The sequence below is a fragment of the Pithys albifrons genome, chromosome 1, assembly GCF_047495875.1.
Source record: "Pithys albifrons albifrons isolate INPA30051 chromosome 1, PitAlb_v1, whole genome shotgun sequence".
NCBI classification, from domain to species: domain Eukaryota; kingdom Metazoa; phylum Chordata; class Aves; order Passeriformes; family Thamnophilidae; genus Pithys; species Pithys albifrons.
The window spans coordinates 85699910-85716201 of record NC_092458.1 but is presented as its reverse complement, the minus strand read 5'-3'; the positions used below and the strand labels follow the sequence as shown (position 1 = coordinate 85716201).

The window sequence follows — 16292 nt, the reverse complement described above, 5'->3', positions numbered from 1 at the left end:
CCAGACTTGCACGTGATCCGGCCGGGGCCGCGCCGAGCGCCAAATTCAAACCGGGGCCGCCCCGGGAGCACCGCAGCTGCCGCTGCCGCCCGTCGGCCCTGCCGGCCCGGGGGCTGGTGAGTCGCCACCTGCGTGCGGGCCCCCGACAGCATCTCCCCCGCAAGGGTCGACAACCCCCGGAGGGCCGCGCTAAAGTCATAGTGCGGCCGGGAGAGGGAAGCGCTTAGGCCCGGCCCGGGGCGGGGGGACCCCGGCGGTGCAGGCGGCCTTACCGGCAGCGCTGGGGGCTGGGACTAAGCGGGGAGCCCTTTGGCGCTGCCCTTCTCGCCGACTCCGGGACCGCGCCTGCTCGGGGACGCTCCCGGGCCTGCGGCGGCGCGAGGCCTGGCTGGGAAGCGGCGCGTGCTCCCGGAGAAAGCGCGGCCTTTGGGAAGATCCTCCTTGGGCTCTGCCCCGCCGGGGCGTCTCGTTAAGCGGCGGGACAGGCCCCAAAGGGCCGCGTGGGGTGCGGAGCGTCCCCATCGCCGCGGGGCTGCCGCTGCTCCCGGCGCGGGAGGCGCCGGGTCGGCCTGTTCTCTGCCGGCATCTGCTTTGTGTCAGCGCAGGTGGCTCTTACTGAGAGTCACCTCCTTCACGTGCTGGCCCAGCCAAGCCTGGCAGTGGGAAAGGCCTCTGCTTTTTTGGTATTTGTTGCTATTCTGCCTGGTATACCTAATCATAAACGCCAAGTGCAATTTGTGTGTTCTTGTTCTGTTACAGTTTGCTGAAAGGCACAGGTTTCACCTAATTCTTGATGGCATTACAAGCAGTACTCTCGCTGCATCTTACCCTGGAAGAAGTATACATGAATTCTGTTTTCTCTGCTTCCTGATTTATAGTCTAAATCGCCTGTTGTCCAAAAGTTTGACATTTAAATAGTATTCTGCTCAGTGATGAATTTGTCTGGTTCTAGATCAATCTGCAGAAAGAAAGACCAGAGCATTAACTTTACACCTATTTTAAAGTACCTAACTTGTGTTGCATTTATTGTGTGCCTTTGTAGTGTTGGGAATAATCTTTTCTTCCCAGATCTTAAACCATCTGTAAATTCCCTTTTCACTCAGGTTGTGCAATCTGCTGTTTATAGCAATCAGCTATAGGAATTAGGACTGCTATTTCTACCTTCTACTTTCTCTCCACTCCTGCTTGCTGGCTGATACAGGTGAAGTCTTATAGCTAAGTCTTTCTGTAAAGCACATATACACATTTTCCTCATTATTATGTACTTTGTGATACAAATTATCTACCTTGCAAATGTATCTCCTCTCCTGCTTGCACAAGGTGTGGGTAAAATTTTTCAGTAGCCTTATCAATTTATTAAATGTTTCCAATTTTATTTTCCTTGTGTGTTTTTGGCTTTGTATCTACTGCTGAGAATGTGTGCTCTGTGGGAGGCCTGTGATGATTTGCTGCACTTTTTTTATTGTATCTTTTGTTTTGCAGGATTTGTTCCTCTCCCTTTCAATGGAGAGCAACAGTGTAGATCAATAATGAGGACCAGTCCTCGCAGGCCCTTAATTCTCAAAAGGCGGAAACTGACCCTCCCACAGAAGGATGAATCCAGCACTTCAGCAAGAGATGAGAAGAGAGGTTGGGATGAAAGGACTCCTAAGCAGGAACACAGCCAGGAGGATGAGCACAACAGACAACCCAGAGACAAAAAGGACTGTAGCCTGCAGAAATTCCCAGCAGGAATAAAGATAATTGACCATCCTACCATGCCCAACACACAAGTCGTGGCCATCCCTACAAATGCTGATATCCAGAGCATTATAGAGGCATTGACAGCAAAAGGAAAAGAATGTGGCAACAATGGACCCAACAAGTTTATTCTCATTAGCAGCGGGGGCACATCCCGTTCAGCAGGTCCAGCACCATTGCAGCATCTCCCATCGGAGAAGAAAGCCAGTGCAACAATCAAGGCTGCAGGTGGTCAAGAAAGAGACAAGAATGTTACACAGACAGTTGGTCTTGCAGGCAGGACATCACTCTGGCATTCAGGAGTTGATTCTGCAGTTGGACAGGAACAGGAGAGCAACAGTATGTGGTCTTTACTTTTTTTTTTTTTTATGTCTTTACAAAGACATTTAAAGTGGGCCAATGAGTGTAGTGTTTTGATCTCAGTGTGCTGTAATGAGTAATATTTTTGTTAATTACAAAATAGTCTATAGATTTGACTCTAATATTCTGCATAGCTTTGCATACATAGTGAAACCCGAAGGATTCTATTGCATATGTTTTTGGTGGAAGACATCTGAGCTTCCAGCTTGGGTCCAGTGCTACATCTTTCAGTTAAAGTCTGTCATCAACATCCTTGGCCTTTGCTTACTAAATTCATTCTTTAGCTAAAGATATTCTTGAAGTACTAGATCAACATTGTCCTGTTTTTGTTGAAAGCAATAGTTGGCTTGGGTATTCCTTTTTAAAGCTGCAGCTGTTTTCAGAAACTGGGCAACTTCACAGGAAATTAGGAATTCAAGATGAATTCCTTCCACAACATTAGCATTGCATTACTGTCTTTTTGAAGTGTGACTAGTGCCTTCGTTTTGACAGTTGATATGAAGGGTTAAGAGGGTTACTTGTAAGTATGCAGAGCTATGGTGAGGGAAAGGCTGTGGATGTAGTCTACCTGGACTTCAGTAAAGCCTTTGATATTGTGTCCCACAGCATTCTTCTGGAGAAGCTGCCAGCTCATGGCTTGGACATGTACAGAGTTCACTGGGTTAAAAACTGGCTGGACGGCTGGGCCCAGAGGGTGGGAGAGTTAAATCCAGCTGGTGGCTGGTCACTAGTGGAGTTCCCCAGGACTCAGTGTTGGACCCAATCCTGCTTAATATCTGTATCAGTGATCTGGATGAGGGGATCAGTAAGTTCAGAGATGACACTAAGTTGGGCAGGAGTGTTGATATGCTGGAGGGTAGAAAAGCTCTACAGACGGATCTGGACAGGCTGGATCAATAACGTGCAGGAGTGTGTTCAGAGAAGGGCTACAAAGCTGATAAAGGGTCTAGAGATTAAGCTCTATGAGGAGCAACTGAGGGAACAGGTTGTTCAACCTGGAGAAGAAGAAGCTCAGGGGAGACCTTATAGGTCCCTACAACTACCTGGAGGAGGCTCTAGCCAGATGGGGCTTGGCCTCTTCTCCCAGACCGCTAGCAACAGGACAAGAAGGGATAGCCTCAAACTGTGCCAGGGGAGGTTCAGTTTGCACATCATGAAGAATTCCTTCCCTAAAAGGATTGTCAAGCATTGGAATGGGCTCCCCAGGGAAGTGGTAGAGTCACCGTCCTGGGAGGTGTTCTAGAAATAACTGGATGTGGAACTTAGTGCCATGGTTTAATTGGCATGGTTGTGTTTGTTGTAAGGTATGACTTGATCTTGGAGATCTTTTTTAACCTAAATGATTCTGTGATTCTGTAATATGGGCTTGTTATCCCAACAGGCAGTGGTGAGACAACAAGCTCTGTGTTGGACAATAGTCTCACTAACATCCAGTGGCTGGGGAAGATGAGATCTGATGGGCTGAATCCCTCTTCTGTGAAGCAAGACACAGAGAAAGAGAACCAGATGCCTCTACAGGAAAAAATCAAGGTAAGTAGGAGAAGACAAGAGCATGTGCTAAAATTTTTGATAGGGAAGTAGTCTATGTGGATCAGAAGACTTGCAAGAAGTAGGCATCACTATCTCTGTGTAACCTGAATTTGGCCTTTACTGATTTGAATAGCAGAACCTGGAGGATCCAGGCGTGTTCCATGGGCCTTCTTGTCAAATTTGTGAGTATTCATGTATCCCTCCTTCTGTCTCTTAGTCTGAAGAAGAAAGTGCTGCTGCCATTCCTGCTGCTGCTGCCTCCTCATCATGGCAGGATTCAGTGTCAGAACGACCTCCTTACTCCTACATGGCCATGATCCAGTTTGCCATCAACAGCACCGAGAAGAAGCGTATGACTTTGAAGGACATCTATACCTGGATTGAGGATCATTTCCCTTATTTTAAACATATAGCTAAGCCAGGTTGGAAGGTAACAAGCAGGCCCTCAAGTTGCTGTGGGTCACAGGGTGATGTTATAAGCCTTTTGGATCAAAATGTAAAGTTGTTCCCCAGCCTGCAGGGCAAGATGGAAATTCATTTAAACATCCCACCCCAAATACCCTCTCATTCCAGGTGTTCATTCTTCCACCTCTTGTATCCCTTGTTTCATTTCACTTGGGCAAGATGATGGTATGTTCGATCACTGGAGTAAGAATAGGGATGTCACTAGTAAATAGATAAGAGACTGATGGCAAGGTTGGCTGTGAATATGAAGGTTCAATGTTGTCTACACTTTGGAATGTAATCCCTCTGCTATTGCAGTCATGTTTGAAGTAGGCCTTGCTTTTCAACCTCCCCTCATGCTTTCTCCCCAGAACTCCATTCGGCACAACCTGTCCCTTCATGACATGTTTGTCCGTGAGACATCTGCTAATGGCAAAATCTCATTCTGGACTATCCACCCTGATGCAAATCGTTGCCTAACATTGGACCAGGTATTTAAGGTGAGTTGCCTTATGCAAAGAAAATAGGACAGATTATCCAGTTTCAAAATGCCACAGTAGTCAGATGAACATTATTTTAACTGTAAAGTTAAGCTGCTTTGACATAAGCCTTTTTGTAGAAGCTGTATTCAGTCGCTTTTTTTGACGAATACACAAGTTCTGCATATGAAAGAAAAGGTGCTGTGGCTGTGCTCTTGACCTGGAGCTTCTGTGGGATATGTTCATGATTCAGGTGCTGTGACAAATGTAATAGCCCATTCAACTTCTTCCTATGGGCTTGATTTAAATTCCTAATGAGAAACTTTTCACTGAAACCAACCAGGTGTTCCTATGCTGTTTGATAAGTCAGCCAGAGGATGGAATTGTCCTATCCCAACTAGGTGTTTTAGAAAGTGCCATTTTGAGGGGGAAATAGAGCGCGTGAACCTGGTATAAGTGTGTTTAGACTCCTTTGTATTTTGCTGAGAGGGCAGATTGACTTATGTTTGCTCAGATTGTACAAGTTTAAATGTCCTTTTTGTCCCCCTCTCTGGTTGATAACATATCTTAATTTTTTTCCTTCTCAATGCCTTCTGCCACCAGCCACAGGACTTGGGGTCACCAACATCGCCTGAGTGCTCTGAATCAGTAAGAATTATGCTCTGGTTTGGGGCTTGATCTTTCATTTTCTTATTGCCAGTCACTGAAGGAAAGCACAGGGGGTTTGGGGAGGGGGACTGGGTCACTGTGGCACCAGTCATACAGCCCCATGCACACCCTTTTTGGGGAAAGAGGTTGACCCAAAGGTTAACTACCTTCAGATAAAAGACTCTCTCTCTCTCTAGCTGGTAGAGCTGTACAGCCTTGAGCAGCTTGGAAATCTACTGCTGAAATAGGCTGCAATGGACACCAATAGGCTTCAGAGAACCAGCCCAAACAGATTTATGGCAAAATGATCACCTTCATGGCAGGAGTCCCAGTCTGTTCTGGGGCTCAGATTTAAAGAGAATAGTATTTATCTGTGCTGCCTTTTCATTTTGGAATCAACTGCATTGTGACTTTCAGAAGGATGAACCTGTTTGCTGTTGCTTTTGCATTCAGCAGGTTTTAATGGTGATGGGTTTGCAAGCATCTGGTCAAACACTTTTCTGTTACAGCTACAACCCTGACCTTCTTTCCATCTGCTCAGAATTCTGATTTTTCTGTTGCTTTTAGTATTCCATTTGAACATCTACCTGGTCTGTGGTTTGTACAGAGACCCAATGTCCAATGGCTTTATAGCCATTCTACTCACTGTACCTCACACACTGAGGACGCCAAAACCTTCTGCAGTAGAATCTGCAGCTCAAGCAGATCTGTCATGTCATTGCTTTTTCTACACAGCCTTGGGCTGACAACTGGCTTTGGGATGGCATTGCTGCAAAAGAGTAAGCAACAGAGACCTAATGCTGGCATAAGTGCTCTCTCTGCATTAGCACAGCCCAGACTTCTGATTTCAGTCTGAATGAAGCAGAAGAAAAAATGTGGATTCTTCTCTTCTAATCTCTTCCTTTTCTTCTCTTACTTATGTCACAATTACTGCAGCAACAAAAGAGTCGTCTTCCAGATCCCCTGAAGAACATAGGAAGCAAAACTGAACCCCAGAATTCACGTAAGTCTTTACATCATCTTAGGCCAAAGAGAATCAGTTCAATAAAGCTGGGGTACTCTCCCACATTCCTTTACGAATACCAGTTGAATTTATTATCCAGGTTTGCCAACTTTTATCCTCCCTACTGTCAGGTTTGAAATTGAGGACAGTATTGCTGTATCTGAGAGAGGATGTGATGAGGAGATGGTGAGGATTCAGTATTCAGATGGAGTGAGAGCTCCAACTTGAGGGCTAGGATCATTATGAAGGACTATTTTCATGTTCATGAGGCCTTCTGGCTTGGTATTTGTATCCTCAAAATTTTCAGAGAAGGCAGGTGAGCCTATCTGATCGAATGGTTTTTTTGGGGTATTTAGAAGGACTTTCAGTCAGATGCCAGGGTTTCAAGAGGTAACAGTAGAGAACAAGAGTGAGTCCATTCTTTTCCCTTCCAGGCCGAAAGATGAAGCCTTTGCTTCCTCGTGTCAACTCCTACCTTGTTCCAATTCAATTTCCTTTGAGTCAGCCTCTTGTCTTGCAGCCTTCTATGAAGGTTCCTCTATCCATGGCACAGGGAGCATCCCTTAGCAGCTCAGAGACTTTGCAGAGCAACAAGCGTGTGCGCATTGCTCCAAAGGTCGGTTTCTGCGAGGCTTTCTTTTTTTGGGGGGTGGGGGGAGAGTGGGGTGAGGGGGGGTGGGTAGGGAGGGTGTGGGTTTTGATTTTTGTTTGTTTCTTTGGATTTCCTCCCCCTCCCCCACTCTATCTTTTACCTTCAGTGGACCTGTTCTTTGTATGGTTCTTTGTGTATCTTTTCTAGGTGCTCTGAAACTCTGTGTTAAAGAACTAACAGTGGTAATCCTTGCTATCCTTTACTGTCTCTAAGCTACTGTTACCTAATACTTTGCTTGCTATAAGGATGCATCTATAATTCACTAGAGGAAGGGACTTATGAATTGGTCAAGACAATTTTTCTCTAGTGCTTGGATACAAAGAAAGAACAGTGAGAGAAATGTCTTTGTTCTGATGCTTAAACATTTCATATTTTTGACAGTTCTAGCAACATGTAACATAAAGAACTTCTGAAAGAGTATTTATTTCATGTAGTTTCTTCCCAGAGGTTTTCTATATCTGCTGTTTGCTAATTCTCTGAAGTTCCCAGTTATTCTGGGCTCAAGAAATACAGCTATTCAACAAATCTTTCTCTTGGCATCTCACTGACTGCTCTTGTGTGCTTAGACATTGTGAAGCTTTAGCTTTTTCAATCTAACCATAATCCTATTTTCCTTTGTGTGCCTGCTGCTTTATGTTCTCTCCTACCATGATTTGTCTTCCTCCTATGCTCTTTTTGTTTTGGTAACCTCAATTTTTTCATTTCATTTTCCTTGGTTTCTCGGAAAGTTGTCCTCATTCATTTTGTTATTCACATATAGACAGTGTAAGAAGAAATCAAAGGCGTTACATTTTTCCCAGAAATATTCAGCTATCTTTCTGCCTGTACTTCTAGAAGTTCCATATAGCAGTAGTGCTATGAAGGGTATGACTTTGTCAATTAGTTAAAATCCTTCCCATGTGATCCTTAGGCTTCTATCGACTTTATCAAGATCAATCTCTATCTGTTGTTATAGTTACCGCTTTCTGAAGTTCTTCCTCTTACCTCATCTGCTGACCCAAAGTGCCAATCTTTCTTTTATTCTTTTCACTGTTATTTGGATTTTGGGTGGGTTAGATCCTTGTTTACTGACTGCACATCTCTTGTGTTTCTATGTAGCTGTCACTGTCTACAGAAGAGTCACCCTCTTTACCCACAGCTGCTATCAAGGAAGAGAGTCAATGTGATGAAGGCTTATTTTCCCCAACCCGTTCCCTAGAGGAAAACAGTTCCCAGCCTGGTGAGGAATTGGCTTCCTACCCTGAGGATGTCTGTATAAAGGAGGAAGCACCCTCCCAGATAGATGACTGGCTGTCCCCATTTGCCTCAAGCATAACGGTAAAGGAAGAGCCAGGTTTGTTCCTCCCAGACTCATCCACAAAGCAGAAGAAACACTTCACCATGCTGAAGTCCCCACCTAAGGCTGTTTCTGACTCATTAGTTATAAAGAGGCGGGAAAAGCGGGAAATGGGCAGATCCAGAAGGAAACAACACCTAGCACTGCCTTGCTCAGAAGAGCCTGTCCTTGTTTTGCCAGAAAGTAACAGTTTTGACCCTTTCCGGTTAGGGGCAGGCCGGCCCTTCCCGCTGGAAACCCAGCCTCTTGAAAATGTATCACAGCTCAGCTGCTCACAGGGAGAAGAGGGAGCCTTTAAAACACCAGTCAAGGAGGTGTTCACCAAATTGCCAGTTTCTTCCACTCCCAGTAAAGTCTCAGCCACTACTACCCCCTCACTAGAGGGCCTTGACACATGGAAGTCTGCTTCCTTAGCCAAGGGAAGTCATGAGCTGGACTTCAGTCCAGTGAAAACCCTTCAGTTGCCATTCACACCCCTCCAGGATAACCAGGATTTGCTGGCTTTTAACTGCACACCCCTTAAAAACTCGCTCTTTGATTCTCCTCAGGAACTGCTTAATACAGAGTCCAGTGACATGGTTCATGACCCCCTCGCGAGCTCTCCAGCCCTTGTTCGTGAGCCTGCTAAGCAATCATCAGTTGAACTGGCAGCCTCTGGCTTTACTGAAAACCGGTCATTCATGGAGGGCCTTATCCTGGACACCATGAATGACAGCCTGAGCAAAATCCTTCTAGATATCAGCTTTCCTGGCCTTGAGGATGAAAATTTAGGTACAGATATTAGCTGGTCTCAGCTGATACCCGAGTTGAAGTAAACTGGCCTGAGGACTGAATTTAGCTTGCTCTGATGTTACAGAAAGCACTCTTCTGAGATCCATTTGTGTAGTCTAAGGCAATTGCTTTTGACTGATTCCCACATCCATGGGAACAGAAGGCATTACTGACTCCTGCCAAGCTGGGAGACAGGCAAATCAGCTGCTATGAGCTTCCTTTATAAGATGCTATAGACTTCGTGGGGAACGACATAGAACTTCTCTAACCTTGTGCTAGAGATAAGAATTCCTGGAGAGAGGTTATCGAGAGAAATCTAGGTAGGCTCTGAATGGCATTTGCTACTCAAAGTATCAGAGGAAAAAGAACACACTCCTTCCTCAGTGTGTTCTCAGGAAAGAGCTTGGGAACCTCATCCTAGCTCTGTCCTAATTTTCCTTTATTTTGTTCCCCTAGTATCTTTTGTCTATTTTTAATGGCTGTAAATACTGTACATTTCTTAAATTAGCCCTTAATTATAACAATAATTTTATTGTTATAGGGTTATGGGAATATTTGGACCAGTAAGGAATTGACCTAGAGTGTTGTCCATATGTTCCACACCTCCTGGATTCTACCCTCGATAAGAACTCAAATTTTTTTTTTTTTTTTTAATTCAGAAACACATTGGTCTAGATTGTTCTCAAGGTTGCCTGGGCAAAGGTATAAAAAATTGCCTCTATGTGACCCAAGTCAAACTGAAACAGGTTGTTATCTGGATTGCAGCATAAAATCTTGCTTTGGCTTCATCTGTCCAGGCTGGAATTGAGAAGAGCTCAGATCAGGTCATCTAGCTCTTCTGATTCCAGAGTCCTATTATGTACTAGAGAACTAGGTAGAGACACTGTTGCAGTAAGATAGACCTCTATTAAATGGTTAAAGCTCCTCTCATTACAGTCATCAGTTGAAATTGTAAAGAAGAACCAATAACGCAAATGCTGATATTTCCACTGAAAAGTGACCTCTGGAAACACAAGGTATATTATCACTTGTTGCAACAGAACAACTCCTCCCCGTTCTCTCATTATGTCAAAGAGGACATTGCCATGGAAAAGATCTGATGCTTCTGCTTACAAACAAATGGTGACTCCTGTATCTACATACTCAATAAAGCTGCCGTGGGAACACAGCTGAGTATTATCTGTACCTCTCTTAGCAGTGTGCTTGGGTTGGGCCATGGCATGAGCAACCCATTTTGCATATCTCATGTGTGTGTTTTGTGGTCACTGAGTAAGTGATCATTAAGACATTTTCAGTATTATTCAGACCATGTTGACCAAACCACATTAGATTTGGTTACTCAACCCCTCACTTTATATAGTGCATTTTCTCCTGCTATTTGTGGGTAAATCCTGACTTTAAAGGTCAGATCTTATTCTAAAACATCACACCACCACCACCAGACTAGTTTCTCTATCTTGTAAACGCAAAACAAACCTTAATCTAGTCTCTGTATTTCTACCTTCCCCTATAAAAGCAGCATTAGATGGGTGTGGTTTTCAGAACTGCAGTTCTCTCAGGTGCTTGTTAAGAGGTTATTTGCCCTCAGATGTTGCAAGAACTTTGGTTTAATGGTGATTATTTCAGTTTTTCTATGGTTATGAAGAAGAGGCCTGGTTTGTGGCACACATTCTCCTGGTACATCTTACACAGCTGTCAACACTCAGCTTTCTCAAGGCATCCTCTCTCCCTTTTATCTCACTTCTTGCTCCTGAGACGGTGTGTGCACACATCTGAGAGCCAGCTAACTAAGGGTCATGTCTCCTGCAAATAATGAAATGTTCTTGTCCCTGGTATCAGTTCTAGGCAGGTGAACCCCTGCTATCCCTGTCAGCTGAGATACTTTGATAGCCACCTTGCGTTGTATTTTGAACATAGTAGTGCCAAAGTTGAGTTTCCCCTCCTGTTAAGTATTCCAGTGAGAGCACTGCTAGAAGGCAGTTCAATGAAAAAGGTGGGGGGAACAACAGAAAAAATTCCATACGCAAATCTACCTCCTGCTCCCACAACAAATTTCCCACTGTTTTGGCCAACACAGCTCAAAGCCTCAGTTGATGAAGTTCTATTCACAAAATATTTATTTCTCCATCTGTGCCCAATCTTCTGCCTGTATCCTTTCCTTAAGGAAAGGTAGGTATCACCTGTCCTTCTGCAGGCTCAGTATTTGGATTAAAGGGTAGAGCTGTGATCTTGTGAGACAGTGGATGTCTCTGTCCACTCTCTTTCAGTAAGCAGAGACATAGTTTTTGTCTTCTCATGAACCTGTTGCAGCTCAAGAGCCTGTAGGCACAATTTTTCACACTCTTTGCGTAGCACTCCATAGTTCTTCTCTGATTAATGTACCAGGAGCATCCAAGAGTTCCCTTGAGTTCTGATAACAGAGAAGGCTGTTTAACATTTTCTAGCCAGTAAAAGTAAACATTAATTTAAGATACAATTTTAATTTAAGAGACCTGGGATACACAAGTCTGCAGGGAGCCAGCAAGTGCTGTGGATGCTCTGACCCTCTGAAAATTCTGCTCTGTACCTGGCAGGAAGTGTGACAGATGTAAAGGGGAAGGTAATTATCCTTCATTGGTTCAGTGGGGTTCCTCCTACTATGTTTTATCAGCTGAAAAGGACTGAATGCCCCTTGACAGGAGGTGAGCAAGGATGATTGCCACCTTTGCTTTTGCATCTTGGCTGGTAGAAGGAGAGCTCAATCTCTTTCCCATATGGAAGAGTAGACATCTTTTACAATGCAGCAGTCTTTTTGTGATAGTGTCAGGCCTTTATTTCTACCAGAGGGCAGAGTAGCTCTAAAGAAAGGTGAAAACTTCTTTTTCAGTAAAATGTCTGACTACTTCTTTTTAATGCACTATGGACTCAGAGAGCAAAATGACAGGCTTGAAAAATGTGAGCTGGTTCCTGAACAGAAACAGCCTCCATCCCACCTCCCCTTTTTTCAGGCAGGGTGAGCTACAACTGGGTAGGGCATAACAAAGCATTAGCTGCCTGAAATTAAGAAAATGTCCTGCTTTACCAGTCATCTCAGACTGGTTTCTTGCTTTGAAACAAGCAGAGTTTTAGAATGCAAAGACCATGATTCTGAACTGCTGATTCAGATCAAATGACGCATTTGTCCTAGAGTTTCAGATACAACCTGGAAAAATAAAGATCATAAATACCATGATACACAGTTTACAGGCAATGCAGGCAAAAGATTATGCAAAGCAGGTTCTATTCTCCACCTCAATATCTGTGGGAAGTCACTATATAGGTCATACTGATGAACAGTATGCATGGAAGATAAATTATCAGAATTATTTATCCTCCCCATTTGCCTCTATTTTTTTTTTAATGCACCCAATTTGAAAAGAGAAACATGGATTTAGGAGTATTTATATAAGTCTTGTGGTCTAATCTGTCCTGAGTTATCAAGATGCATTTTCCACTTTAAGCTTCGCTTTACAAAAGCTTCTGTTTGGAGCAGTTCAAGTTTTGCCTGCTGTCATGACAGTCTTTAAGTTTTGGGCAATTAACAGTGTTTGATATATTTAGCATCTAATCCAATCCCTCCAGGAGGGGAAGAAAGGTCAGGATTGCAGCAGAACTGAAACCATAAAGCACATCACTTGGAACGTGGGATCACTGAAGATGCCTTCAACATCAATTCGTTTTGCCAAGTATTTCCAAGTAATGATGTCAATGACACAGCATGGTCTGATCTGGAGCTTTAATCTGTAGCTAACTAGTTCTTGACAGTCTGCACTCTGCAAGCATGCCCATGGGATTGGAATGCCACAGTGGCTAGAGCTGTTTTGCCATTTCCCATGGCTGAATCTCAGTTTTTATTTGTTTGTTGTTTTTATGAAAATCTTGGAGTCAGAAGATCATGAGATAATGTCATTCAAATCATGCCAAGGCCTAGCTATCAAGATTGTAACAAACAGCTGGTGCACATACAAATGCATCCTAAAGGCTACAAAACTAAATGAAACCAGTATTTATCTATGGCCAAACTTCGCGAACGAAGATTTGGGAAGGGCTCTCCCCACGTGGGTGTGTGTCCTTCGAGCCTGCACAGTGGATTTTTTAGGTGAGGCACAGTGTGAACAGAACTGGCCCCACCGTTTAAGTCCCAAGGTCCATCTGCCACGGCCAAGTGAGCTTGGACGGTGACAGTGAAGTCCTCAGGACTGTCACAGCACCCGGTACTAACCAGGTCTGACCCTACTGAGCATCCAAGATCTGATGGGATCGGATGGCAGGGACGCATTGAACTGCCCGGTACAGTCTCCACCGAGACTTGAACTCAGTGGCATTTAACTGCCCGGTATGGTCTCCACTGAGACTCAAACTCACGACCTTGTGATCAGAGTCCAGAGTGCTCACCATTACACCACGGGACTGCCCCAATCAGTATTTATATAATCAAAAATAAAATTACATTGTTAAAGCATCATTGCTACCCATCAAATCCTTGAGGTGATAACACATCCCTCTGTCTTCCTGACACTGTAACTGCACTGTGTACACAAAGCTGTTTCTGTACTAAAAGTTCTACTGTGATGATGATTCCATCATAAAATCCTGAATTGTCTGAGCAGATAATACCCACGCTGAATTTCAGCCTCCGGTAGAGTTATTCCACTGGGGAGAGAAGGGGCAGGGAACACAGGGAAAGGCAGTTCAAGCAGCCCAATTACTTCTATAAATGAGAGCAGAAGAATGTTTTGCTCAGAATGAAAATACCCTTTATACCAAATCTTTTCTTGAAGAGACCGAGGGCTTCCCTGCTTTGGAAGGCTTTTGTCAGGGTGTCCTTCTTGGCTTTGATGTTTCCTTTTTTGCAAGCTGAATGAAAATTTTTCAATTTTTGGCTGCTATAAACATTTTTTTTTAAAAATTTCTTTCACATCCTTAGCCCCAGCCATAGCTGGCAACTGAAGTCTGAGAAGAGATTTATTCAGTACAGAGTGTTCTTAGCACAGACTTGCTGGAGTGTATGGAAATTTCTTTCTGAACTTGCTTTTCATGCCTGCTAGCAGCTGAGCAGGGCAACATGAGCTCTCTTGTGTCCTAGGGACTTCTACAGGGCTTTGGGGGGTGGATAATGTAAAGAAAGACCTTGATGAGAAGATGTCTCAAAGACTCAAAGAGAGAGTGAGTTCATAAGACAAAGAATCATAAAGCCATAGAATCATCTAGGTTGGAAAAGACCTTTAAGATCATCAAGCCCAACCATTAACCTGACACTGCCAAGCCCACCATTAAACCATTTCCCTTAATGTCTACAATCAACACATCTTTTAAATACCTCCACAGATGGTGACTCAACCACTTACCAAGGAAGCCTTTTCCAATGCTTGATAACCCTTTCAGTGAAGAAATTTTTCCTAATATCCATTTTAAACCTCACCTAAAACAACTTGAGTCTGTTTGAGAGAACAGAGAACAGAAGAAGGCTTGATAAGGACCACCACAGTCATAGATTCTTCAGTTCTCAAGTTAAGGCTGGGGCAAAATGAACAGGTACCACAGAACAGATGTAAAATACTTATTTCAGGTCTTGGGTTTGACTGGTTTACAAGGGATGGGTCCAGTGCCTTGGGAGAAAACAGTGTGAAAAAGGTGCGATTCCCTAAGCAGTACTGAGGTATTGTTGCTGAAGAACCATCCACAACCTCAGCATGACTAAAGATTTAGTCAGCAGGCACCAACGCTTGAGTAACTGCATCTCTAAATAAGAGCCTGCCTGAACAAGAGAACAAGGGGTGGGCTGCAATGCCCTTTAGAGCAGCTGACTGCCCCTAGAACAGTGTGTCTGAGAAGCCCTGCTACACAGGAACTGCTCGTCACATTGCAGCAACCAGAGACATGCTACACCCATAAATATACATGGCTTCAACTGTGTATACCGACAAATACACCTGGTTAAGTGATAATAGTTCATTTCAGCAAATTATACTGCTGACCAAGAATTTGACTGATCTCTGTTGCTGTAAGATACAAAACAAGTGATTTACAAACAAACATGACAGGAAACACCTCTGTACACCTAGCAACTGCTGGTAGGTAAGTTTTCTGCAGTGTGTGATGGTGGACTCTAAAAGTAAAACCTGTCTCCAAGGGAAATGAGACTGGAGGCAAAGGCAGCCAACAGAGATTCTTACCTTTCAAGTACTATGACTGGACTTCGTTTTGAGCAAGACAAAGTCTGCTCTGATTCTACAGCTAGCTGGACACAGGCAAAAAGTGTATAGGTGGTTGCAAATTTTCTTCGCTGTTGTTTTATATGAAAAAAGTAGATTTTTGCAGAATCCATGGACAGCTACTCAAAGCACCTTGCCAAGACTTTAGTAACAGACCCATACATACACATACCCAATTAAGCTTTTCAAGGCAGCTCTAACTGTGCTGGGTTTTACTCTTTGAGTATTCAGGTTTGAGGACATCCTCTGAAAGGAAGTTTAATGTGTAAAATTTTCATTATTATTTTTATGGCATTATGTAGAAACTTTTTAAAAATTGTTTTTGATAACAACAAGTGCATTCTTAGCCTCAAGCTAAGTGGATAATGGAAGCACTCTTCTCCCTATGGATAAGAAGTGAAAGGACAGTGAAGTGAAAGCAACTACCCAGAGACACACATTGAAGACATCTTTGAGACTGCATATTTCCAAGGACTTGCTATTGGCCTTAAGTACACAACTATCCTTCATCTCATATTCTTACATACTTTTATTGGTAAGCATATTACTGCCAGAAATTATTGTGTGCTTTAAACCTCTTCAAGAGCACAGAGAAGCTCTAGCAGGAGTAAGACAGTTGCCATTGCAATGTGCATTAGCACTCTGAAATGGATATTCTTTCCCCTTGTGAAAACAAAGCCAAAATCTTCTAGTGTAATTCATGAAGCTGTGTAATGGAAGGGAGAATTTTGTATTGCCTGCTGCATGATTGGCAACTGTTTTGTGGCAATGCTAACTATTCTAACCAACCAGAAAAGGCCGCTTTTCATTGCAGTTTAACTCAAGCAAGGAAATCAATAGAAACAATTACAGGCAATATTTATACAGCAGAGGGATTTCATATTGGACAACGTTGTTTTAAGTTTGCTATGGTGTAAGCGTAACTCTAGCCCATATGGCAGATGACTACAGAGATTTTACCCTGAATTACCTAATTAAGGAAATTTTTATTTTCTGGCTGACCCTACTGGCAGGACACACTTCCCTATCCAGCAGCTGAGCTAAATATTATGTACATCTGAGATGACATTTATCTCAAGGAAATTTGCCAGACATA

General features: G+C 43.6%; 1 protein-coding gene across 1 annotated transcript; it reads left to right on the top strand.

The window, feature by feature from the left end:
- Positions 1–55: 55 nt before the first annotated feature.
- On the top strand, positions 56–10122 carry FOXM1 (forkhead box M1). Its single transcript, XM_071571855.1, has 9 exons — positions 56–116; positions 1483–2079; positions 3482–3630; positions 3848–4060; positions 4446–4574; positions 5157–5201; positions 6138–6204; positions 6639–6820; positions 7955–10122. Exons 2-9 carry the CDS (start codon positions 1530–1532, stop codon positions 9005–9007), a joined length of 2388 nt encoding a protein of 795 aa, XP_071427956.1. The 5' UTR covers positions 56–116; positions 1483–1529; the 3' UTR covers positions 9008–10122.
- Positions 10123–16292: the final 6170 nt, after the last annotated feature.